The 23842-nt window shown below is 32.7% G+C and overlaps 1 protein-coding gene across 2 annotated transcripts in view; it reads right to left on the reverse strand.

Annotated features, from left to right (window-relative positions):
• Positions 1–3949: 3949 nt before the first annotated feature.
• Positions 3950–23842, reverse strand: part of LOC143224345 (complexin-like) — a 269524-nt gene continuing 249631 nt past the window's right edge. For both annotated transcript variants that reach the window (XM_076452734.1, XM_076452735.1), the window contains 2 exons: positions 12412–12547; positions 3950–4111 (listed from right to left, as the gene is read on the reverse strand). In XM_076452734.1, coding sequence (XP_076308849.1) covers positions 4038–4111; positions 12412–12547 — 210 coding nt within the window. In that variant the 3' untranslated portion in view covers positions 3950–4037. The remainder of the gene's footprint in view (positions 4112–12411; positions 12548–23842) is intronic.

A 23842-nucleotide genomic window follows, 5' to 3' on the forward strand; every position in this document is an offset into this window, starting at 1 on the left:
TTAAAGTAAAACAAAAAAAACAAATAAAATAAGTCTGTTATAACTTACAGTCATGTCTGTGTTCTAATAGTTAACTGAGAAACTAACTGTGGTAGTTAGGCTTTTGAAGTAAAACAAAAAAAAAGAAATAGAATAAGTCTGTTATAACTTACAGTCATGTCTGTGTTCTAATAGTTAACTGAGAAACTAACTATGGTCATTAGACGTTTGAAGTAAAACAAAAAAAACAAATAGAATAAGTCTGTTATAAGTTACAGACATGTTTGTGTTCTAATAGTTAACTGAGAAACTAACTGTGGTCATTAGACTTTTGAAGTAAAACAAAAAAAAACAAGTAGAGTAAGTAGAAACTAACTGTGGTTATTAGACTTTTGAAGTAAAACAAAGAAAAAATAGAATAAGTCTGTTATAACTTACAGTCATGTCTGTGTTCTAATAGTTAACTGAGAAACTAACTGTGGTCATTAGACTTTTGAAGTAAAACAAAAAAACAAATAAAATAAGTCTGTTATAACTTACAGTCATGTCTGTGTTCTAATAGTTAACTGAGAAACTAACTATGGTCATCAGACGTTTAAAGTAAAACAAAAAAAAACAAATAGAATAAGTCTGTTATAACTGATAGTCATATATTTGTCATTTAATAGTTAAGTTAGAAACTAGCTGTGGTCATTAGACTCTTAATGTAAAACAAAACACAAATATAGTAACTCTGTTATAACTTACAGTCATGTCTGTGTTCTAATAGTTAATTGAGAAACTAACTATGGTCATTAGACTCTTGATATAAAACAAAACACGTATATAAAAACTCTGTTATAACTGACAGTCATATATTTGTGATCTAATAGTTAACGAGAATCTAGATGTGGTCATTAGACTCTTGATCTAAAACAATAACAGTAACAGAATAACTACAAATTACAGTAATGTCTTTGTGATCTAACAGTTAACTGAGAAACTAACTGTGGTTATTAGACTTTTGAAGTAAAACAAAAAAAACAAGTAGAATAAGTAGAAACTAACTGTGGTGATTAGACTTTTGAAGTAAAACAAAAATAACAAATAGAATAAGTCTGTTATAAGTTACAGTCATGTTTGTGTTCTAATAGTTAACTGAGAAACTAACTGTGGTCATTAGACTTTTGAAGTAAAACAAAAAAAAACAAATAGAATAAGTCTGTTTATAACTTACAGTCATGTCTGTGTTCTAATAGTTAACTGAGAAACTAACTATGGTCATTAGACTTTTGAAGTAAAACAAAAAAAATAGAATAAGTCTGTTATAAGTTACAGACATGTTTGTGTTCTAATAGTTAACTGAGAAACTAACTGTGGTCATTAGACTTTTGAAATAAAACAAAAAAACAAGTAGAATAAGTAGAAACTAACTGTGGTTATTAGACTTTTGAAGTAAAACAAAAAAACAAATAAAATAAGACTGCTATAACTTACAGTCATGTCTGTGTTCTAATAGTTAACTGAGAAACTAACTGTGGTCATTAGACTTTTGAAGTAAAAGAAAAAAACAACAAATAGAATAAGTCTGTTATAACTTACAGTCATGTCTGTGTTCTAATAGTTAACTGAGAAACTAACTGTGGTCATTAGACTTTTGAAGTAAAACAAAAAAAAAGAAATAGAATAAGTCTGTTATAACTTACAGTCATGACTGTGTTCTAATAGTTAACTGAGAAACTAACTGTGGTCATTAGACTTTTGAAGTAAAAGAAAAAAAAACAAATAGAATAAGTCTGTTATAACTTACAGTCATGTCTGTGTTCTAATAGTTAACTGAGAAACTAACTGTGGTCATTAGACTTTTGAAGTAAAACAAAAAAAAACAAATAGAATAAATCTGTTATAACTGATAGTCATATATTTGTCATTTAATAGTTAAGTTAGAAACTAGCTGTGGTCATTAGACTCTCGATCTAAAACAATAACAGTAACAGAATAACTACAAATTACAGTAATGTCTTTGTGATCTAACAGTTAACTGAGAAACTAACTGTGGTCATTAGACTCTTGATGTGAAACAAAACAAACAAACAAATAGAATAGCTGTGTTATACCTTAGCAGTCATGTTTTTGTGTTCTAATAGATACCTTAGAAACTAGCTGTGGTCATTAAACTCTCGATGTAAAACAATAACAGTAACAGAATAACTGTTATAACTTACAGTTATATCTTTGTGTTCTAATAGGTAACTGAGAAACTAACTGTGGTCATTAAACTCTCGATGTAAAACAATAACTGTTATAAGTTACAGTCATATCTTTGTGTTCTGATAGGTAACTGAGAAACTAACTGTGGTCATTGAACTCTCGATGTAAAACAATAACAGTAACAGAATAACTGTTATAAGTTACAGTCATGTCTGTGTGTTTTATTAAAAGACTGAGAAACTAAATTGATTTGTATAGATTTCTGAAGATTAGCAGAATAATAGAACCACACTTGCTTACTTGGAAGCAAGTGAAAGATTAACATGTTAACTTTACAAGAAGAAAACTTAAGAGTTATCTTTAAAAACAAGTTTTAACTCCTACGTGAATAGTGTAGAAAGTAAAATTAGAACATTTGAAATTTTATCGTAAAACGTTCTGTTATGAAAAATATTACTGACAAGTAAAAAGTACTGAAATCTTTGTTTCTGTACTTGTTGAATATATTAATGTTTTCCTTCTTATGACGTGCTTTTCTTGGAGAACATAAACGCTATAATAGTTCCATTTGGAATATAGGAATAAAAGTAGAGAACTGTATACTGTTGAAGTTAATCAGTGTGTTGTTTGTGAAGCATTAAACGTGCGATAAACTAAATAAAACAAGACATATTTTAAAAGTTAATAATTTTGTTATATGTGATGATTAAAACTCTCACAAACCTTGCTGAAATATAGTCTATAGCTACAACTTACGTTGTAATGAAACACTGGAAAAACTAAAACTTAGTTTACTACGAAATTTTAAACATAGGAAAAGTTCCTATCAAAGCTGCATAATTCAATTTCTACAAAATTAGCAGCGTCCTCTAACGTCAACTCGATAAACTCTTTAAATTATGACACAAAAAATTATGTATAAAATATTTTCTAAGAACAGAAAATCACATTGAAAAATTTACACATGTTGTAAAACAAAACCGTTGTGGATGTTATGCGTACATTTGTCGTCTTTGAAGCATTATGCACCATCAAATAATGTAAAATTAAGCATAAATGAATACATAAAGATTCTTTTGTATCTTTCAAAAGCCATTTTCCATTCGCAAAATTAAACATGACCTCTCTGTCCTGTCCTATTGTTGCGTGAAGTACAGACGTGCTAGCTTCTCGAACTTGGCACTAGGTGACCGGAGAGTCCTAAAATAATTCTTGAAAAGTTCACTGTTTAATAATAGTAGCACTAATTGTTTTACAGTCATATGATGTAAGTGCTCATAGTTTTTAAATTAAAACTAGAAAAATTCGTTGTTTAGGTAACCCTCTAATCGAGCCTCCACTCGCTGAGAGCTTAATGATCCAGATGGCCACGAAATGGCGTGGTGGGTGGGCCAGCTACTGACCATTTTTGAATTTGTTCCAGATTAGTTAAATTGCATTACAACAGTTTGAACTTGAGAAGTGTGTATTAAATTACAAATGAACTAAAATAAACCTTTCCTTGTTAAAAATATAAATGGACAAAACAACATAAGAAATAATAACATCAAACAACTAAATACAACTGGTTTTGTAAAGTATAAAACATGTTAAGCCTAAATATTCTTTTCTTCCTCATTGTATCTGCTAATTTTAACGACTACTAGACCAGCTGCTAAACAAAAGAACATCGTATAAGTCCAAGAAGGAAAAAAAACATAATATGTCGCTAAATGAGAAGCTATTAACGGAACGGGTACAGTAGCTAGCCCGTCCGATAGCCCAAAGGCTTGGACTATGTGAAAAGGCAGGAGCTATGGTGGTTGACTTGCATGTAGCACTACAGGCATCAACAGAACAGTCGGACATTGCATAGCTTGTAGTCATCCTTACTGGACCACGCACTTCCCTTCGATGGTGGACTTGAGCTCATTAACCTGTGTCTCCAGGGTGTTCTTAAACTCTGAAATGACCAAGAATTTATTTATTTATTTTTAAAACAGTCCCTCGAGTTCGTTAGAAATAAGACGAGATACGTCATTTAAAAATTTCAGTTCGTCCGAGTCCTTAACAAATGTTAATTTCATTTTATAAATTAAAGTCTTTCAGGAATACCTACCACAACATATTCTGTTTGGCTATACTGAGTATTATGTATCTACTGACTTCACAAAATGTTTCTTTTTATTTTCTAAAAAAATATGTTTGTTTGTTTTTTGAATTTCGCACAAAGCTACTTGAGGGCTATCTGTGCTAGCCGTCCCTAAATTAGCAGTGTAAGACTAGAGGGAAGGCAGCTAATCATCACCACCCACCGCCAACTTTTGGGCTACTCTTTTTCCAACGAATAGTGGGATTGATCGTAACATTATAACGCCCCCACGACTGAAAAGGCGAGCATGTTTGGTGCAACGGGGATGTCAACCCGCGACCCTCAGATTACGAGTCGCACGCCTTAACACACTTGGCCATGCCGGGCCCTAAAAAATATGAAACGAGTACTTTGGTTCGAACAACGTCCAGTATTCAGTAAAATAAAATATACAACAACAAACAGCGTTCAGTATTCAGTAAATTAAAATATACAACAACAAACAGCGTTCAGTATTCAGTAAAATAAAATATGCAACAACAAACAGCGTTCAGTAGTCAGCAAAATAAAATATACAACAACAAACAGCGTTCAGTATTCAGTAAAATAAAATATGCAACAAAAAACAGCGTTCAGTATTCAGTAAAATAAAATATGCAACAACAAACAGCGTTCAGTATTCAGTAAAATAAAATATGCAACAATAAACAGCGTTCAGTATTCAGTAAAATAAAATATACAACAACAAACAGCGTTCAGTATTCAGTAAAATAAAATATGCAACAATAAACAGCGTTCAGTATTCAGTAAAATAAAATATGCAATAATAAACAGCGTTCAGTATTCAGTAAAATAAAATATAAACAACAAACAGCGCTCAGTATTCAGTAAAATAAAATATGCAACAATAAACAGCGTTCAGTATTCAGTAAAATAAAATATGCAATAATAAACAGCGTTCAGTATTCAGTAAAATAAAATATAAACAACAAACAGCGCTCAGTATTCAGTAAAATAAAATATACAACAACAAACAGCGTTCAGTAGTCAGCAAAATAAAATATACAACAATAAACAGCGTTCAGTATTCAGTAAAATAAAATATACAACAACAAACAGCGTTCAGTATTCAGTAAAATAAAATATGCAATAATAAACAGCGTTCAGTATTCAGTAAAATAAAATATAAACAACAAACAGCGCTCAGTATTCAGTAAAAGTAAAATATACAACAACAAACAGCGTTCAGTAGTCAGCAAAATAAAATATGCAACAATAAACAGCGTTCAGTATTCAGTAAAATAAAATATACAACAACAAACAGCGTTCAGTATTCAGTAAAATAAAATATAAAACAACAAACAGCGTTCAGTATTCAGTAAAATAAAATATGCAACAATAAACAGCGTTCAGTATTCAGTAAAATAAAATATACAACAACAAACAGCGTTCAGTATTCAGTAAAATAAAATATACAACAACAAATAACGTTCAGTATTCAGTAAAATAAAATATACAACAACAAACAGCGTTCAGTATTCAGTAAAATAAAATATACAACAACAAACAGCGTTCAGTATTCAATAACGTATAATACATAACAACACAGAATCCCCAGTATTCAGTAACTTATATAACAACACAAACCGTTCTGAATTTAATAACGTATGCTATATAACAACACAGAACATTCATAATTCAGTAACATATAATATATAAAGACACAGAACGTTTATTATTCAGTAACGTATAGTATATAAGAACACACAACGTTGAGAATTTAGTAACATATAATATATTACAATATAACAACAAATTCCGTAACGTTTAATATATAAAAAGACAGAACCTTCATTATTTAGTAACGTATAATATATAATAACAGAAAACGTTCAGTATTCAGTTATGTATAATATATAACAGCATACAACCTTCAGTATTCAGTAATATATGAATATAACATAGAACCTTCAGTATTCAGTAACATATAAAATATAACAACACAGAACTTCCATTATTCAGTAACGTATAATATATAACAGCACATAACGTTCAGTATTCAGTAACCTATATGAAACCACAGAATTCTCAGTATTTAGTAGCATATAATATATAACAACGGAGAACCTTCAATATTCAGTAACTTATAATATATGACAACACAGAACCTTCAATATTTAATAACGTATAATATACATAACAATAGAGAATCTTCAGTATCCAATAACACAAAATATATAACAACATGCAACCCTCATTATTCAGTAACTTACATAACAACACAGAACCCTGTCTATTCAGTAACATACATAACAACACAGAACCCTGACTATTCAGTAGCTTATATAACAATACAGAACTTTCAGAATTTAGTAACATAGAACCTTCAGTATTTAGTAATGTGTAATATGAAACAACACAGAATCTCCAAGATTTAGTAACTTATAATACATAACAACATAGAACCTTCAGTATTTAGTAATGTATAATATATAACAACACAGAACCTCCAAGATTTAGTAACTATAATATATAACATCACATAACCTTCCGTATTCACTAACTTACAATATATAACAACACAGGACATTCACTGTTCAGTCATTTCTCATATATAACAGCACAGAATTCTCAGTATTCAGTAAAACATAATGTATGACAACAAATAATCTTCAGTAACTTATATATAACAACACAGAATCCTCAGTGTTCAGTAACACATACTATATAAAATCACAGAACCTTCACTATTCAGCAACTTATAATATATAACACACAACCCTCAGTATTCAGTAACTTATAATGTATAACAACACAGAACCCTGAGTATTCAGTAACTTACAATATATAACAACAGAGAACCCTCAGTATTCAGTAACTGATAATATGTAACAATACAGAACCTAATGGTTTAATAACATACAACATATACTCTTCAAAAAACGAAACGCAAGAGGCAAAATATGAGACAAATTGTTAACAAGTTTATTCCGGGTAGTTCTGTATGACATGTGTAAAACTTTGCACATTCACTGCTGAATATCCAAAGTCTGCAAAGGCGAAGTCCACGCTCACTAGGTGAAGTTTAATGTCACTCAACGTCAATAACGAGTATGCCCCCCGTGAGCATCAATAACAGCTTGGCATCTTGGTCCATGAAAGCGATGAGATGACGAATTACATCCTGTGGAATGGATGTCCACTCAGCCTGCAAAGCTGCTGCAAGCTGAGGTAGAGTCTGCGGTTGAGGTTGTCGCCGTCGCAGACGTCAGTCCAACTTGTCCCAAAGATGTTCGATAGGGTTTAAATCTGGTGATCTGGAGGGCCAGGGAAGAGCGTTGATGTTGTGGTGTCTCAAGAAGACAGTGGTGTGTCGGGCTGTGTAAGGACGGGCGTTGTCATTTTGAAAAACGTTGACGTTCACCATGATGGGTTGCACATGGGGCCTAAGAATCTCGTAGACGGTTGCGTACGGTCTGATCGTAAATCCTACGCAGCCCTGGTATGGTTGAGGCAGTAGACGTCGCAGTGGTGGTCCTATCCCGAAGGTGATGTAACCGGATGTTGCGATCTTGTGCGGGCGTGGTCACACGAGGTCTGCCAGATTGTGGACGGTCACGAGTTGATCCATGTTGTTGGTGACGATTCCATAGCCTTGTGATGGTGCTTGGGTGGACATTCACAGCTCTGGCAACATCTGATCGAGATTCGCCTGCTTCCAAGCGACCAATGGCGTTGTTGCGTTGTGCTTCTGTCAGTCTTGGCGTAACTGTATTGCGTGTCGGTGGCTTAACACTGAGCTATAGAAACCGAGAACCCGTCACTTTTATAGGGATTTTGCACATATTGCACTTGCAGAACATGCAGATCTCTCAAACAAATTTATTGGACATGAATGCGTTTTGGTGAAAAATCCGATGCTTTCCTCCGTTTTCAAAGTGCACAACTTTTATTGTCATTTTGGTCTGACAATCAGTGCCTTAACACGTGTAACATCACATACTCTGAGCTTGTAACGTTATTACATATATTTCTCTTTAAAATAACAAAAATATCCCTTTTCCGTTTCTTTTTTTGAAGAGTATATAACACAGAATCCTCAGTATTCAGTAACATATAACAACACAGAACCTTCAGTATTTAGCAACATATAACACATAACAACACAAAATCCTCAGTATTAAGTAACGTATAGTATATAACATCACAAAACCCTTAGTATTCAGTAACTTGCAATATATAACCACACAGAACCCTCAGTATTCAGTAACTTATAATATATAACATTATATCTAAATGCTATACCTCTCGGTTACATGGCAAGTTTGTTTTTCTTATTAAAGTAGAATTTTAATTCACCTCTACTAAAGAAACCACTCAGACTTAATGTTCTTACACGAGCCCTTGCTTTGTGTGTTTTCATATAGTAAAATCCACATCGGACTCAGCAGATAGCTGAGTTCACCAAGGAATCGAACTCCTGATTTTAGCGTTGTAAATTCGTAGACTTACCGTTATTCTAGTGGGGACTCTTTTCTTTTGTTTCAGTTATGTGAAAGAAGACAAATGTAATTGTGTTTTAACATTTCATCTAAACTAATGCATACAATCTTTTGTGGGGAAAGAATTACGTAAGTTACATACGAAAAGCCAAGTGACAAAAGGATAAGATATTGAATAATTTGTTACATACGAAAAGCCAAGTGACAAAAGGATAAGATATTGAATAATTTGTTACATACGAAAAGCCAAGTGACAATAGGATAAGATATTGAATAATTTTTGTAAGCGAGAAACAAAGCTAAATTTATGTGATATTTTAGCTAGGCTGCAAGCATGTAACCAGTAATAAAAAAAAATTATAATTTTATGACACAAGCTACATATTTTTATAAGCCTTTATACTTATGTTTGAACCACGATAACTTCGATAGGAGAACAAATTACCAAGTTTCACAAAATTCATTCTTTGTTGCTTGTTTATAACGACACAACAACATTCATCTGAAACAAAATGTTCCTTCTTAAACTCTTGATACATATCTATAATAATCTGAACTTAAAATATCACGAATTCGTATTTTAGAACATGATTGGCTGGAATAAAACTTATAAAAATTATAGGCCACTTGCTTCAAATTATTCATATTTTGTTACTTGTTCAATGTGAAAAGTCATTATATAAATAGTGCCTAGACCATCAACAAATCATATAGTCTTATATTTCTCGCTAGATATGTATTTTTTTTTTCAAACTTTATGCTTCCTATTTTTGTGGATAATATTTTTATAATGCCAAAAGTGATCCAACTAGAGATACTCAAATAATTTCTTACGAAAAGAATATACTACTACAAAACTACTGGAGGGCATGTGGAAGATAAAACTGACACTGTTTTAAAGCAATGATTTCTAACAGACATTATTACAAGTGTTCGAAATGACATTGTTTGAAACCATGAGTTTGAAGTGATATTATTACAAATCAAGAGTCTTAACTTACATTGTTTGAAACCATGACTTCTAACTGACATTATTACAAGCCAAGTGTTCTAACTGACATTGTTTGAAACCATGACTTCTAACTGACATTATTACAAGCCAAGTGTCCTAACTGACATTGTTTGAAACTATGACTTCTAACTGATATTACAAGCCAAGTGTCCTAACTGACATTGTTTGAAACTAGGACTTCTATCTGACACTATTACAAGCCAGGTGTTCTAACTGACATTGTTTGAAACCATGATTTCTAACTGACATTATTACAAACCAAGTGTCCTAACTGACATTGTTTGAAACTATGACTTCTAACTGACATTATTACAAGCCAATGTTCTAACTGACATTGTTTGAAATCATGACTTTTAACTGACATTATTACAAACTAAGTGTTCTAACTGACATTGTTTGAAATCATGACTTCTAACTGACATTATTACAAACCAAGTGTTCTAACTGACATTGTTTGAAACCATGACTTCTAACTGACATTATTACAAACCAAGTGTTCTAGCTGCCACTGTAACCAGCCAAGTCTTCCACCTGAAATAGTTTGAAGTCATGAATTCTAAGTGATATTATTAGAACCCAAGCGTTCTAATTGATATTGTTTGAAACCATGACTTCTAACTGACATTATTGCAAGCCAAGCATTATAACTGACATTGTTTGAAATCATGACTTCTAACTGTCATTATTAGAAGGCAAGTGTTCTAACTGACATTGTCTTAAGCCATATGTTCTAACTAACATTGCGTCAAGCCAACTATTCTATTTCAGTAATGTAGTTTCACAATGTAAGTTTAATTACTTGATCGTATGGATTGATAAAGATTCCAAATAGTTCACTCACCGAATAACTAACAGTGAACCTTAGTGAACCACCAGCCATATTGGTTAAGATATATTATACGCGTTTACACCAATAATATGCTAAAATAGGTTGCTAACGTTTCTAGTATAACAACTGAACAATTTCTGAAACAGCCACCTTTTTTGCCTACTGACTGTCTACCTGATCACATCAGTAGGGCTAGTCCCTAGACGGTTCGAATTATCGCTTCAAGGTTTCTCTAGTTTACCCCCCGACTGGTCTGTGGGTATCCTCTTTTGATATTCCGATAAAAATCCATATATATATATATATGTGTGTGTGTGTGTATATATGTATATAGAATATAAATGGTAAATATATCATGCACGTGCTTAAATATTTTAACTCCTATTCAACCCAACAGATAGCGCCACATATCGATTGATAGACGCAGATAAAGTATATAATACAGTTATAATGTTAAAAAACAAGTGTTAAAAATTATGAATTTTAAAATGAAGTACAGATCCTGCTAAAATAATAAAACCAGAGTTTGAAACTACAATCACAAGTTTATAAAATTAAATTCCTATACTGGCAGCTTTATACACTTTTCTGTAGTCCAAATTAAAAATTATATTTAAATTCTTGTAAAAGTTATAGCTAGCCAAGTTTTCAGATTTTTCCAGTAAGTATCACTTTACTTGTATTTATAGCTTTTATTTCAGCATGTATCTTGAATACTTCTTATAACACTAATTTTTAACTATCTATGTATAATATTCTTCTTATAAGGGATCAGTGGGGATCTTTTGTTGGCTATACATTCAAGCCTAATTGTGGTTATAATATTAGTTTTATTTTATTTTTTCACAATTTACCCAGCACAATAAAACTTGGTTATAAATAATCTCAAAGCATCAAAACATATTAATAGAATTTGATATTGTCATTATATTTTAAAGTTAAAAATTTGAAGAAAAAAGGTATATTATTACAGTGTCATTAACGTGTTATTGAAATGAATGTAAATTACGTAGCGTTTCACTGAAAATGTCGAGATGGTTATAGAACCACAGTCTAGTGATAAATAGCCAATTTGCCTGAAGTTAAAACGAAGTCGAGAAATTTAGTCAGTGGCTGGATATGATTTGTGTCTTCCTGACGGGAAGCGTACATAAAAATAAGTTATTACACAATGTGGGAACAAAATACAAAAACACAATGTTTCAAAGATAAGGATCGTTTGTGAAAATGGAAAACATGTACAGAGAGAGATTAAGATATATTGAAACTTATCCTCGGACTCAAAGCTCTCATGTAGAAAATGAAAAGTTTAGATACAGTATAAAACTTTCCAACCCAAAAATTCATAGAAGATTGCTAAATGTTTTCATCAGATGATTAAAAAAACATCAATACATTCCTGACATGTCTCCCGATGAATTTGGTCAGTTTAAATGTGTGATTGTAAGCTGTAGTTTTAATATACCAGTCATTTTATGGGATACTGCACAATATGAACCAAACCGGTAAGCCTAACTTTCCGCTACATACAGCTGTTAAAGCACATAGACTGTGATCGATGGAGTTCCGTTCTAGTTTGTGTCGAACTGAATAATCGTTTCTAAAACAGTTCAAACATAAGCTCGAACGTACGAACTAAGGAAGTACAATCGTAGAAAGATAATTATTTTGTAAAATAACAACAAAACATAACTTCAGTGAAATTTCTGCTTTGACTTCCTCTCAATTTAATATTAGTATTGTTTTATCTTCAAGATACTCAGTCACGTGCTCCACACTTTCAAGCATGTTAATATTACTAAATTATTTATTAAGTACAGTGACGTACTTGTGAAGTCATCCAGGTCCTCAGCTTCTTGTTCTGCAGCGAGTTCTGCAGGAGTTTTCTTTCTCCTATTCAGACCTCCTTCTGCAATAGCTTCATTCATCTCTGCTTCTTTCTCTTCTTTCTTTTTAATTCCGTACTAATGTAGAAAAAAGAACAACTTGTGTTTAATTAATATGACAAACAAAATTCATATTTATTTAAATATATTCATCAATATACAAACATTTGTAATCAATAGGGGAAGATCTCCTGCAACATTTCACAGTCGGACAAACAATAAACAGGGGAAGATCTCCTGCAGTATTTCACTTTCTTCAGTGTCGGACAAACAACAGACAGGGAAAGATCTCCTGCAATATATCACTTTGTTCAGTGTCGGACAAACAACATACAGGGGAAGATCTCCTGCAATATATCACTTTGTTCAGTGTCGGACAAACAATAAACAGGGGAAGATCTCCTGCAACATTTCACAGTCGGACAAACAATAAACAGGGGAAGATCTCTTGCAATATATCACTTTGTTCAGTGTCGGACAAACAATAAACAGGGGAAGATCTCCTGCAATATATCACTTTGTTCAGTGTTGGACAAACAATAAACAGGGGAAGATCTCCTGCAATATTTCACTTTGTTCAGGGTCGAACAAACAACAAAGAGAGGGAGATTTACTGATCTTGGAGCTTTGTTGCTAATATTATAGTGGATTTATCAACAAAACATTATAAATCAACAGACAGTGATAAAGTGCTCTTTGACTCGAAGGTTTATTTTTGTTTAAATATATTACATTACTGAAACTTCGTTTCAGTCTAAACGATATAATCAACACTAATATAAAACAAACAAGAGGGAGTCCTCAGTAGTAACAAGAGGAGTCCTCAGTAGTCGCGGTACTTGTTAGGCAGGGTTAGAGTAAATTCAATGATACCTTTTTCACCCCTATTTTCAGCTATGCTTTTGTGCGCCCGAAGTACCAGGTGTGGGGCGCGCGCCTATATCCGATTTACTTTTATTACTTCTCAGGACCTTTACCAGTCTACCTTGAAGTTGAAATTATTTTAAGCAGGATTAGAGTAGGCTAAACTACGTAGTCTATGGCGCAGCGAAACAAGTAATCAAAAGGTTTTCACCTATCGAGTTAAAAACGGTAATTAGGTCTAAAATCGGTCAAGAGATAACGAAGCTATGAACTAAAAGTTTGTATTTGAAAACAAAGAAACTCACATCCGTTCTGCTGCGGCTAAAATGCCAACGTAAGAAAAACAGTTAGGGTGACATTCTAGATACCATGTTCTAATTTGTTACTTCACGAGGATAGGGTAGAGATGATAACGTCATGATGTTGTGAACTAAAGGTAATTTTAGTCATTTTTCCACGAATCGGCACCAGATGGCAATGCTGTCTTAAGCAGTAAACAGTTCGCGAGCAAATTACCAAAAGATAACGTAAATCCATATGTTTTATAGTAGCAATCAAAGTGTTGAGATTAACACTTTATCTAATTTACTTATATAGTTTTACAGTTAGCAACACTGAACATTTTTATCACAATAGCAATATTACTTTATAAGTAAAACATTAAATCTGGAATACTTTTATCTAGGTTCTACAGGTGAATGGTATCACTAAAGTTCTATAGGGAGATAGTGTTACTAAAACCTTATAGGCGGATGGTGTTACTAAAGCCCTATAACACATGTCAGTTTCTATTACACATACTATCTTAATTTATTCGTTATATGAACGAGGCAAATATCATAAGTGATAATTTACTTTATATACTTTATGATTATCTGTCCTAAAATTATTTTATGATACATAATTTTGTATGACACTTTTAGCGGCCCGGCATGGCCAAGCGTGCGACTCGTAATCTTAGGGTCGCGGGTTCGCATCCCCGTCGCGTCAAACATGCTCGCCCTTTCTGCCGTGGGGGGGTTATAATCCTACTATTCGTTGGTAAAAGAGTAGCCCAAGAGTTGGCGGTGGGTGGTGATGACTAGCTGCCTTTCCTCTAGTCTTACACTGCTAATTTAGGGACGGCTAGCACAGATAGCCCTCGAGTAGCTTTGTGCGAAATTCAAACAGACACATTTAGTTGTTACATTACAATGATAGAGTGATGTAACATCACAGTAATTAACACATTCTTTGTCCGTTGATATTATACTAGATCCACAGTCAGTGTTATGTATTGTTATATATATCTTTGTTTCTTGATATTATACTAGATCCATAATCAGTGTTATGTGTTGTTATATATATCTTTGTTTCTTGATATTATACTAGATCCATAATCAGTGTTATGTGTTGTTGTATATCTTTGTTTCTTGATATTATACTAGATCCATAATCAGTGTTATGTGTTGTTATATATATCTTTGTTTCTTGATATTATACTAGATCCATAATCAGTGTTATGTGTTGTTATATATATCTTTGTTTCTTGATATTATACTAGATCCACAATCAGTGTTATGTGTTGTTATATATATCTTTTTTTTGATATTATACTAGATCTATAATCAGTGTTATGTGTTGTTATATATATCTTTTTTTTGATATTATACTAGATCTATAATCAGTGTTATGTGTTGTTATATATATCTTTTTTTGATATTATACTAGATCTATAATCAGTGTTATGTGTTGTTATATATAGCATATCAGATAGAATATGAATAGGTCACTTTCTTATCACCTGACAGAGAACTGACAGAGTTTTACCGCTTGGTATCACTTCTTGGAGAGATACTTTGTTCTAGATTATATAAATTTGTGTAGAATTAATGAACAAACAATAATGTATTGTGAATATAAGATAATTTACAAACATACCTACAGTTATGAGCTAGTAAAATGTATACTTTTTGGTAAGTATTTTCAAAATCTCTAATTATGTGATTATTATCTCCGTACAAACCATTTTGTTTAGTGTATTATGTGTTTTATTTACATTTGATTGAACATTTAGATATTCCCTGATTATTTCTACACTGGGTCTCCTGGAGTCATACAGATAAGGATTCGTCCTGAAGATAAGGAAGACGAGGGATATTCTTGGTTTGAAAAAAAAAAAGACTTTATTTAAATGACTGAAATTTAAAGGTCCCTTTCAGGGTCATCACACCTTAATAATGACAAGGTCATCACACCCTAACAATGACAGGGTCATCACATCCTAACAATGACAGGATCATCACACCCTAACAATAACAGGGTCATCACATCCTAAAAATAACAGGGTCATCACATCCTAACAGTAACAGGGTCATCACATCGTAACAATAACAGGGTAATCACATCCTAACAATGACAGGGTCATCACACAATAACAATAACAGGGTCATCACATCCTAACAGTAACAGGGTCATCACATCGTAACAATGACAGGGTCATCACATCCTAACAACAACAGGGTCATCACATTATAACAATGACAGGGTCATCACATCCTAACAATAACTGTGTCATCACATAGTAACAATGAGAGGGTCATCACATCCTAACAATAACAGGGTCATCACATCGTAACAATAACAGGGTCATCACATCATAACAATGACAGGGTCATCACATCCTAACAATGACAGGGTCATCACATCCTAACAATAACAGGGTCATCACATCCTAACAATGACAGGATCATCACATCCTAACAATAACAGGGTCATCACATCCTAACAATGACAGGATCATCACATCCTAACAATAACAGGGTCATCACATCCGAAAAATAACAGGGTCATCACATCCTAACAATAACAGAGTCATCACATCCTAACAATGACAGGGTAATCACATCCTAACAATAACAGGGTCATCACATCCTAACAATAACAGGGTCATCACATCCTAACAATAACAGGGTCATCACATCCTAACAATGACAGGGTCATCACATCCTAACAGTAACAGGGTCATCACATCCTAAAAATAACAGGGTCATCACATCCTAACAGTAACAGGGTCATCACATCGTAACAATAACAGTGTCATCACATCCTAACAATAACAGGGTAATCACATCCTAACAATGACAGGGTCATCACACAATAACAATAACAGGGTCATCACATCCTAACAGTAACAGGGTCATCACATCCTAACAACAACAGGGTCATCACATTATAACAATGACAGGGTCATCACATTATAACAATGAGAGGGTCATCACATCCTAACAATAACAGGGTCATCACATCGTAACAATAACAGGGTCATCACATCATAACAATGACAGGGTCATCACATCCTAACAATAACAGGGTCATCACATCGTAACAATAACAGGGTCATCACATCATAACAATGACAGGGTCATCACATCCTAACAATGACAGGGTCATCACATCCTAACAATAACAGGGTCATCACATCCTAACAATAACAGGGTCATCACATCCTAACAATGACAGGATCATCACATCCTAACAATAACAGGGTCATCACATCCTAACAATGACAGGATCATCACATCCTAACAATGACAGGGTCATCACATCCGAAAAATAACAGAGTCATCACATCCTAACAATGACAGGGTAATCACATCCTAACAATGACAGGGTCATCACATCCTAACAATAACAGGGTCATCACATCCTAACAATGACAGGGCCATCACATCCTAACAGTAACAGGGTCATCACATCGTAACAATAACAGGGTCATCACATCCTAACAATGACAGGGTCATCACATCCTAACAGTAACAGGGTCATCACATCCTAACAGTAACAGGGTCATCACATCGTAACAATAAGTGTCATCACATCCTAACAATGAAAAGACTGTAACTTCACATTTCACCTCAAATAAAGAAATGTTTTTTTTACCTCTAATATAGTGTAGGATATTTTGACTGTTGTATGTCTTCAGTAGTGAGACAAACTTTATTCTGGTTGTTGATGTATACGAATTATCTTATTTCGTCTAGATAAATAAAACACTATCTAGTTTGGATTGTAGTAACCTTCTTAAATAAGATAAATAAAACACTATCTAGTTTGGATTGTAGTAACCTTCTTAAATAAGATAAATAAAACACTATCTAGTTTGGATTGTAGTAACCTTCTTAAATAAGATAACTAAAACACTATCTAGTTTGCATTGTAGTAACCTTCTTAAATAAGATAAATAAAACACTATCTAGTTTGCATTGTAGTAACCTTCTTAAATACTCATTTGTCTTGTTTCTCAAGTTTGCATAATTATCTCGCCTGATAGCTTAACAGAGTAGAAGGTGTGCATGCTAGCTGAAAGTTACTAGACATGAATGAAATGATAGCTTAACAAAGTAGAAGGTGTACATGGTAGCTGAAAGTTACTAGCTATTAATGAAATGATAGCTTAACAAAGTAGAAGGTGTACATGGTAGCTGATAGTTACTAGCTATTAATGAAATGATAACTTAACAAAGTAGAAGGTGTACATGGTAGCTGAAAGTTGCTAGCCATGATTGAAATGATAGCTTAACAAAGTAGAAGGTGTACATGGTAGCTGAATGTTACTAGACATGAATGAAATGATAGCTTAACAAAGTAGAAGGTGTACATGGTAGCTGAAAGTTGCTAGCCATGATTGAAATGATAGCTTAACAAAGTAGAAGGTGCACATGGTAGCTGAAAGTTACTAGACATGAATGAAATGATAGCTTAACAAAGTAGAAGGTGTACATGGTAGCTGAAAGTTACTAGCTATTAATGAAATGATAGCTTAACAAAGTAGAAGGTGTACATGGTAGCTGAAAGTTACTAGCCATGATTGAAATGATAACAACAAAGTAGAAGGTGTACATGGTAGCTGAATGTTACTAGACATGAATGAAATGATAGCTTAACAAAGTAGAAGGTGTACATGCTAGCTGAAAGTTACTAGACATGAATGAAATGATAGCTTAACAAAGTAGAAGGTGTACATGGTAGGTGAAAGTTGCTAGCCATGATTGAAATGATAGCTTAACAAAGTAGAAGGTGTACATGGTAGCTGAAAGTTACTAGACATGAATGAAATGATAGCTTAACAAAGTAGAAGGTGTACATGCTAGCTGAAAGTTACTAGCCATGAATGAAATGATAGCTTAACAAAGTAGAAGGTGTACATGGTAGCTGAAAGTTACTAGCCATGAATGAAATGATAGCTTAACAAAGTAGAAGGTGTACATGGTAGCTGAAAGTTACTAGCCATGAATGAAGGCTAATTTAATCTTGTCACTTCAGTATCTTATAATTCATAAACGGCACTTTTATTCCAAAATATGAGCTATCAGTAATTTTTATCTGATAATTAAATGTGAAGAACACAACCCTAATTGTAAATTGATTCATATTTCTTTAAATGTCTAAATCTGAAGAAGATGATGTCTTAATATTATCGAAGCATTGTGCAAGATTCCTTCATTATCCATTCAAGCCACCTACAAATATTTATTTTATAAAAAGTGGGATCCTCGTCATTAAATCGGAATACGTATAGATATTGTTAAGTTATATTTGTGAAGAATAGTAGTTTGAAACTACAAATATGTCACGTAGTTTTTAACCACTACAAATATGTCAGGTAGTTTTAAACTACAAACATGTAAAGTCTGGACAGAAACAAAAAGTATCATAAAAAAACTTCCTAATGTATTCGAATCTTAAGAATTCCATAAATGTACATTTAACTTTCTCCATAGAATACCATGAATGTACATTTAACTTTCTCCATAGAATACCACGAATGTACATTTAACTTTCTCAATAGAATATCACGAATGTACATTTAACTTTCTCCATAGAATACCACGAAGGTACATTTAACTTTCTCCATAGAATATCACGAATGTACTTTTAACTTTCTCCATAGAATATCACGAATGTACATTTAACATTCTCCATAGAATACCACGAATGTACATTTAACTTTCTCCATAGAATATCTCGAATGTACATTTAACTTTCTCCATAGAATACCACGAATGTACATTTAACTTTCTCCATAGAATACCATAAATGTAAATTTAACTTTCTCCATAGAATAAAATTAATGTACATTTAACTTTCTCCATAGAATAAAATTAATATACATTTAACTTTCTCCATAGAATACCATGAATGTACATTTAACTTTATCCGTCGTTACGTAAGGTGAAAGAAAAGATAATTTTATTTTTTGTTTATTGTTTAGCTTAGAGATATACAAAATATGTTCTTCATTAATTAAGTGAATCTATCAAATAATTTATTTTGGATGTTATATAATGATAAACAGTAACCATGGTGCATTTATAAACTATGAAAGAATCGTTTTGCTTGTGGATCATATCTATTATCATAAGAAGCAACAAAAGTGAAATTATTTGTCAATAACTTTTACATATTTTGTTCTTAAAACCTTCAGTGATGGAATGTGATAAATCTTCGATAAAGTTGTCTTATAGCCTGAAATGTTATTAAATGTTTCAGTATGTTTTTTACTTGACAAGTTTGTCACTATATTTACAGTTGTGGTCAAACATGTCACTTTTAAGCAATAGGAGACGGTTAATGTGAGGAGTATAAAAGATTACACCTCTAACCCGAGGGTAGATACCACTTTTTTTTTTTTTCAATTGTGGGGTAAAGCTACACGAAGTATACCTGTGCTAGTCGTCCCTAATTTAGCAATGTAGTCATCACCGCTTACCGTCACCTCTTGGGTTATTGTTTTTTACCAACGAAAGTGAGATCTACTGTTATATTATAACACTTCCGTCACAGCTGAAGGTGGATTCGAACCCATGACCCTCAGATTACGAGTCGAGCGCCTTAACCACTTGGCGATGGTGGACCGTTATTTATGGGTTTGAAGTGCACGACATGTTTTGTAGAATTACTAAATGAAGAAACTTTCTATGATCACGTTAGTTTGAATCACCTTGAGGAATATTCCTTCTGTTTCATTTACTATGATCACGTTAGTTTGAATCACCTTGAGGAATATCCCTTCTGTTTCATTTACTATGATCACGTTAGTTTGAATCACTTTGAGGAATATCCCTTCTGTTTCATTTACTACGATCACGTTAGTTTGAATCACCTTGAGGAATATCCCTTCTGTTTCATTTACTACGATCACGTTAGTTTGAATCACCTTGAGGAATATCCCTTCTGTTTCATTTACTACGATCACGTTAGTTTGAATCACCTTGAGGAATATCCCTTCTGTTTCATTTACTACGATCACGTTAGTTTGAATCACCTTGAGGAATATCCCTTCTGTTTCATTTACTATGATCACGTTAGTTTGAATCACCTTGAGGAATATCCCTTCTGTTTCATTTACTATGATCACGTTAGTTTGAATCACCTTGAGGAATATCCCTTCTGTTTCATTTACGGTGATTCATTCAATTTCACTAATAACAGCTTGAAACAAGTATATACCACAAGTTTTATTATACTAGGCTTTATATTAGCATTTTATAAACAAAGATGTTGTCGTAAATAGTGTATTTGTAAAGTCTTAAAGTTATTTAATAAATATATCAGTATAAATGATACTTTCTAAATCTGTGAATCTTGGTATATTATTAGGATCTCCTTTCAAGACAGATAATTCTAGATATATGTTAAGCACTAGCAGTAAGATTTGCCTTGTTCATAAATTAAGATAGTACGTGTGATAAAAGTGACATATGTAATATTCTATGTTTTAATAGTTGTCTCGTTAAATTTACGGGTTTACCTATAACTTTTAAGAGATAATTAAATCTAGACTATAATTTTGATCACATTGAGGCACCTATGATGAAACAAGTTTTATACAAGAAATATAAATGGAGACTTGTATCAGATATTCAAACATACTTGTCAGAAATTGTTATTCAGGAAATATAATTTATCATAAAAACTAAGCTAGACATCTAATTATCGAGTATTTGACCTCTAGTCTAAACAGAACAAAATTAAGTTGTTACTGAATTATCAATATAAAGTGAGTTATATTTCCCAAGTAACTGTGCTTGTATGTTGAGCACAGATCAATCTTACTGATTAATCAGTGTAAAATGGTTTCTATTGTAAATTACGATAAACTTAAAGAAATATAAGAAATGCACACTAACTTATTTGTCTATAAACTGAAATTAACAAACACTAATATTTACACAGTGTACGAATGTTTTATGAAAGCTAGTCCAGTATTTTATAAACTAAATAGTATCTCGAAGTTTTGTTAACACAACTTTCAATAACTAAGATAATTGTAAATTCTATTATTTTGCTTATATATATATTAATAATGGCTGATTAGGTCATAATGAAACACAAGTTTTATATAAGAAAATTAAACAGCACTGGTTTTAAAATGACAGTTAATATATATATTTCTTGATCTTTTTATAAAGTCTAAATGAAAGATAATGCATCATGTGTTACCGAAATACTGTTTTCAAATAGTCGATAAACCAATTTTTCTGAGGCTACATACTGAATGTTTGACATCTAGTTTACATGAAGGCCCGGCATGGCCAAGCGCGTAATCCGAGGTTCGCGGGTTCGCGCCTGCGTCGCGCTAAACATGCTCGCCCTTCCAGCCGTGGGGGTGTATAATGTGACGGTCAATCCCACTATTCGTTGGTAAAAGAGTAGGCCTAGAGTTGGCGGTGGGTGGTAACGACTAGCTGTCTTCCCTCTGGTCTTACACTGCTAAATTAGGGACGGCTAGCACAGATAGCCCTCGAGTAGTTTTGTGCGAAATTCCAAACAAACAAACAAAAAAGTTTACATCAACTTGTTTATATGTTTATTTACGTAGTAATACATCTTTAGCACGATGTCTCGTGATAAGTTATGTTTTTATTTTCATATATTGGTAAACAAGTGAAAAATATAAACACTAATTGAAATAGCAATATGTAAAAAATGCGTATGAAAACTAATTCAGTCCTTTATAAGATAAAATGTTTATAGTATATTAGTTTATTTTGAAGCTTTGTTAATAAATGTTTCAGTAAAAATTGTGGTTCTACACTGTTGTTGTAATAATAAACGTGTTGGATTTATAAAATGTGAAAAATTTATAAACAAGGGTCCTTTTAAGGATATCATATGCAACTTTTGTTTTCAGTTATAAATTATGTTCATATGTGAAAGATATATTTTACTATGGTGAACTAATAATTTTAAATGTTAAAGTACAGATAAAATAAAGTTTGAAAGATACGAAATGAAATTTCTAGTTTGTCTCTGAGCTTTATGGAAACAAAAGAATTACTCCATTCAGACAACATGTCACAAGGGTTCAGGCTTTCTCAACTTGCTACCAGCTGTGATGCATCAGGAAGAGATTAAAAGAGCGACCTATATGTAGTAAACGTTAAGTTTTCACGAAATGGTAAGAATATTTCTTATGAAATAAACTCTATACAAAAATTTGTGGAAATATTTACAGAAAGATAAACATATTGAAACATAGCTAATTACATAAATCCTTTAAACTCTAACAGAACAAAGAATCTTGTAAATCTAAAATGAAATTATCGTATATTATTCAGATATTTAAATAAGCGTTTTTTTTCAGGGCAAATACATGTTATACAATATATTTATTACATAAATGAAATTAACAACAAGTGTTTTACATATAAAACGTCTGGAAATGCTAAAAATACATCATGAAAATTAAATATAGAAGTAAACATCAGTACATTAAATACAATCTAAATCGCGTGTATTAACTGTTTCTTTCAATCTTTATAAAATGATACACGAAAGATTTATTGTTTGTGGACTTATACAGCTGTGTCACAGATAACACTATGTAACAAAATTTTACTTTACTTGTTCCTGGGCAGAAAGTGTTATTTCCCAATTGCTTGTGCCCAAAGTAAATGAAAAAAAAAACAAACAATTTTTCTCTTTCAAACTTTGCTTTTTTAACCTGGGTAAGGAAATTTTCAAATTTACCTAATTTCCAGAACATTCCAGGAAGATTCAGTGCTGAGTAGCTGATAGAGAATTTTCTCGAACTTACAAGAACTTCCTAGAATGTTATAGAACTTACAAGAATTTTCAAGTGCAAGTTGCAGGTCAGAGGAAGCGTCACCGACATTTGTCAAGCTTCTCACTCGTCAAGATGGGCTCTGCTTCTGCTACAATGTATCCAGTTTGTGCAAAGCAGTTGGAATTGCCTGTAATCTGAACGAGTAGCGCCTCTTGATTGATAGCTCATCCAGAAGCCTCAGAGCTGTGCTACTCCATAACGGGAATAAGTATCCGTCTCTTCCCCTGGCTCAAAGAGGAATACAACAGTGTCAAGACCTTGCTAGAAGCCTTCAAGTATGATGAGTATGGCTGGGAAGTTATCGGAGACTTCAAAATGGTGGCATTCCTGATGGGTCTCCAAGAAGGTTTTACCAGAATTTCCTGTTATCTTTGCCTTTGGGACAGCAGGGACACTGC

The sequence above is a fragment of the Tachypleus tridentatus genome, chromosome 8 (genome assembly GCF_004210375.1).
Source record: "Tachypleus tridentatus isolate NWPU-2018 chromosome 8, ASM421037v1, whole genome shotgun sequence".
NCBI classification, from domain to species: domain Eukaryota; kingdom Metazoa; phylum Arthropoda; class Merostomata; order Xiphosura; family Limulidae; genus Tachypleus; species Tachypleus tridentatus.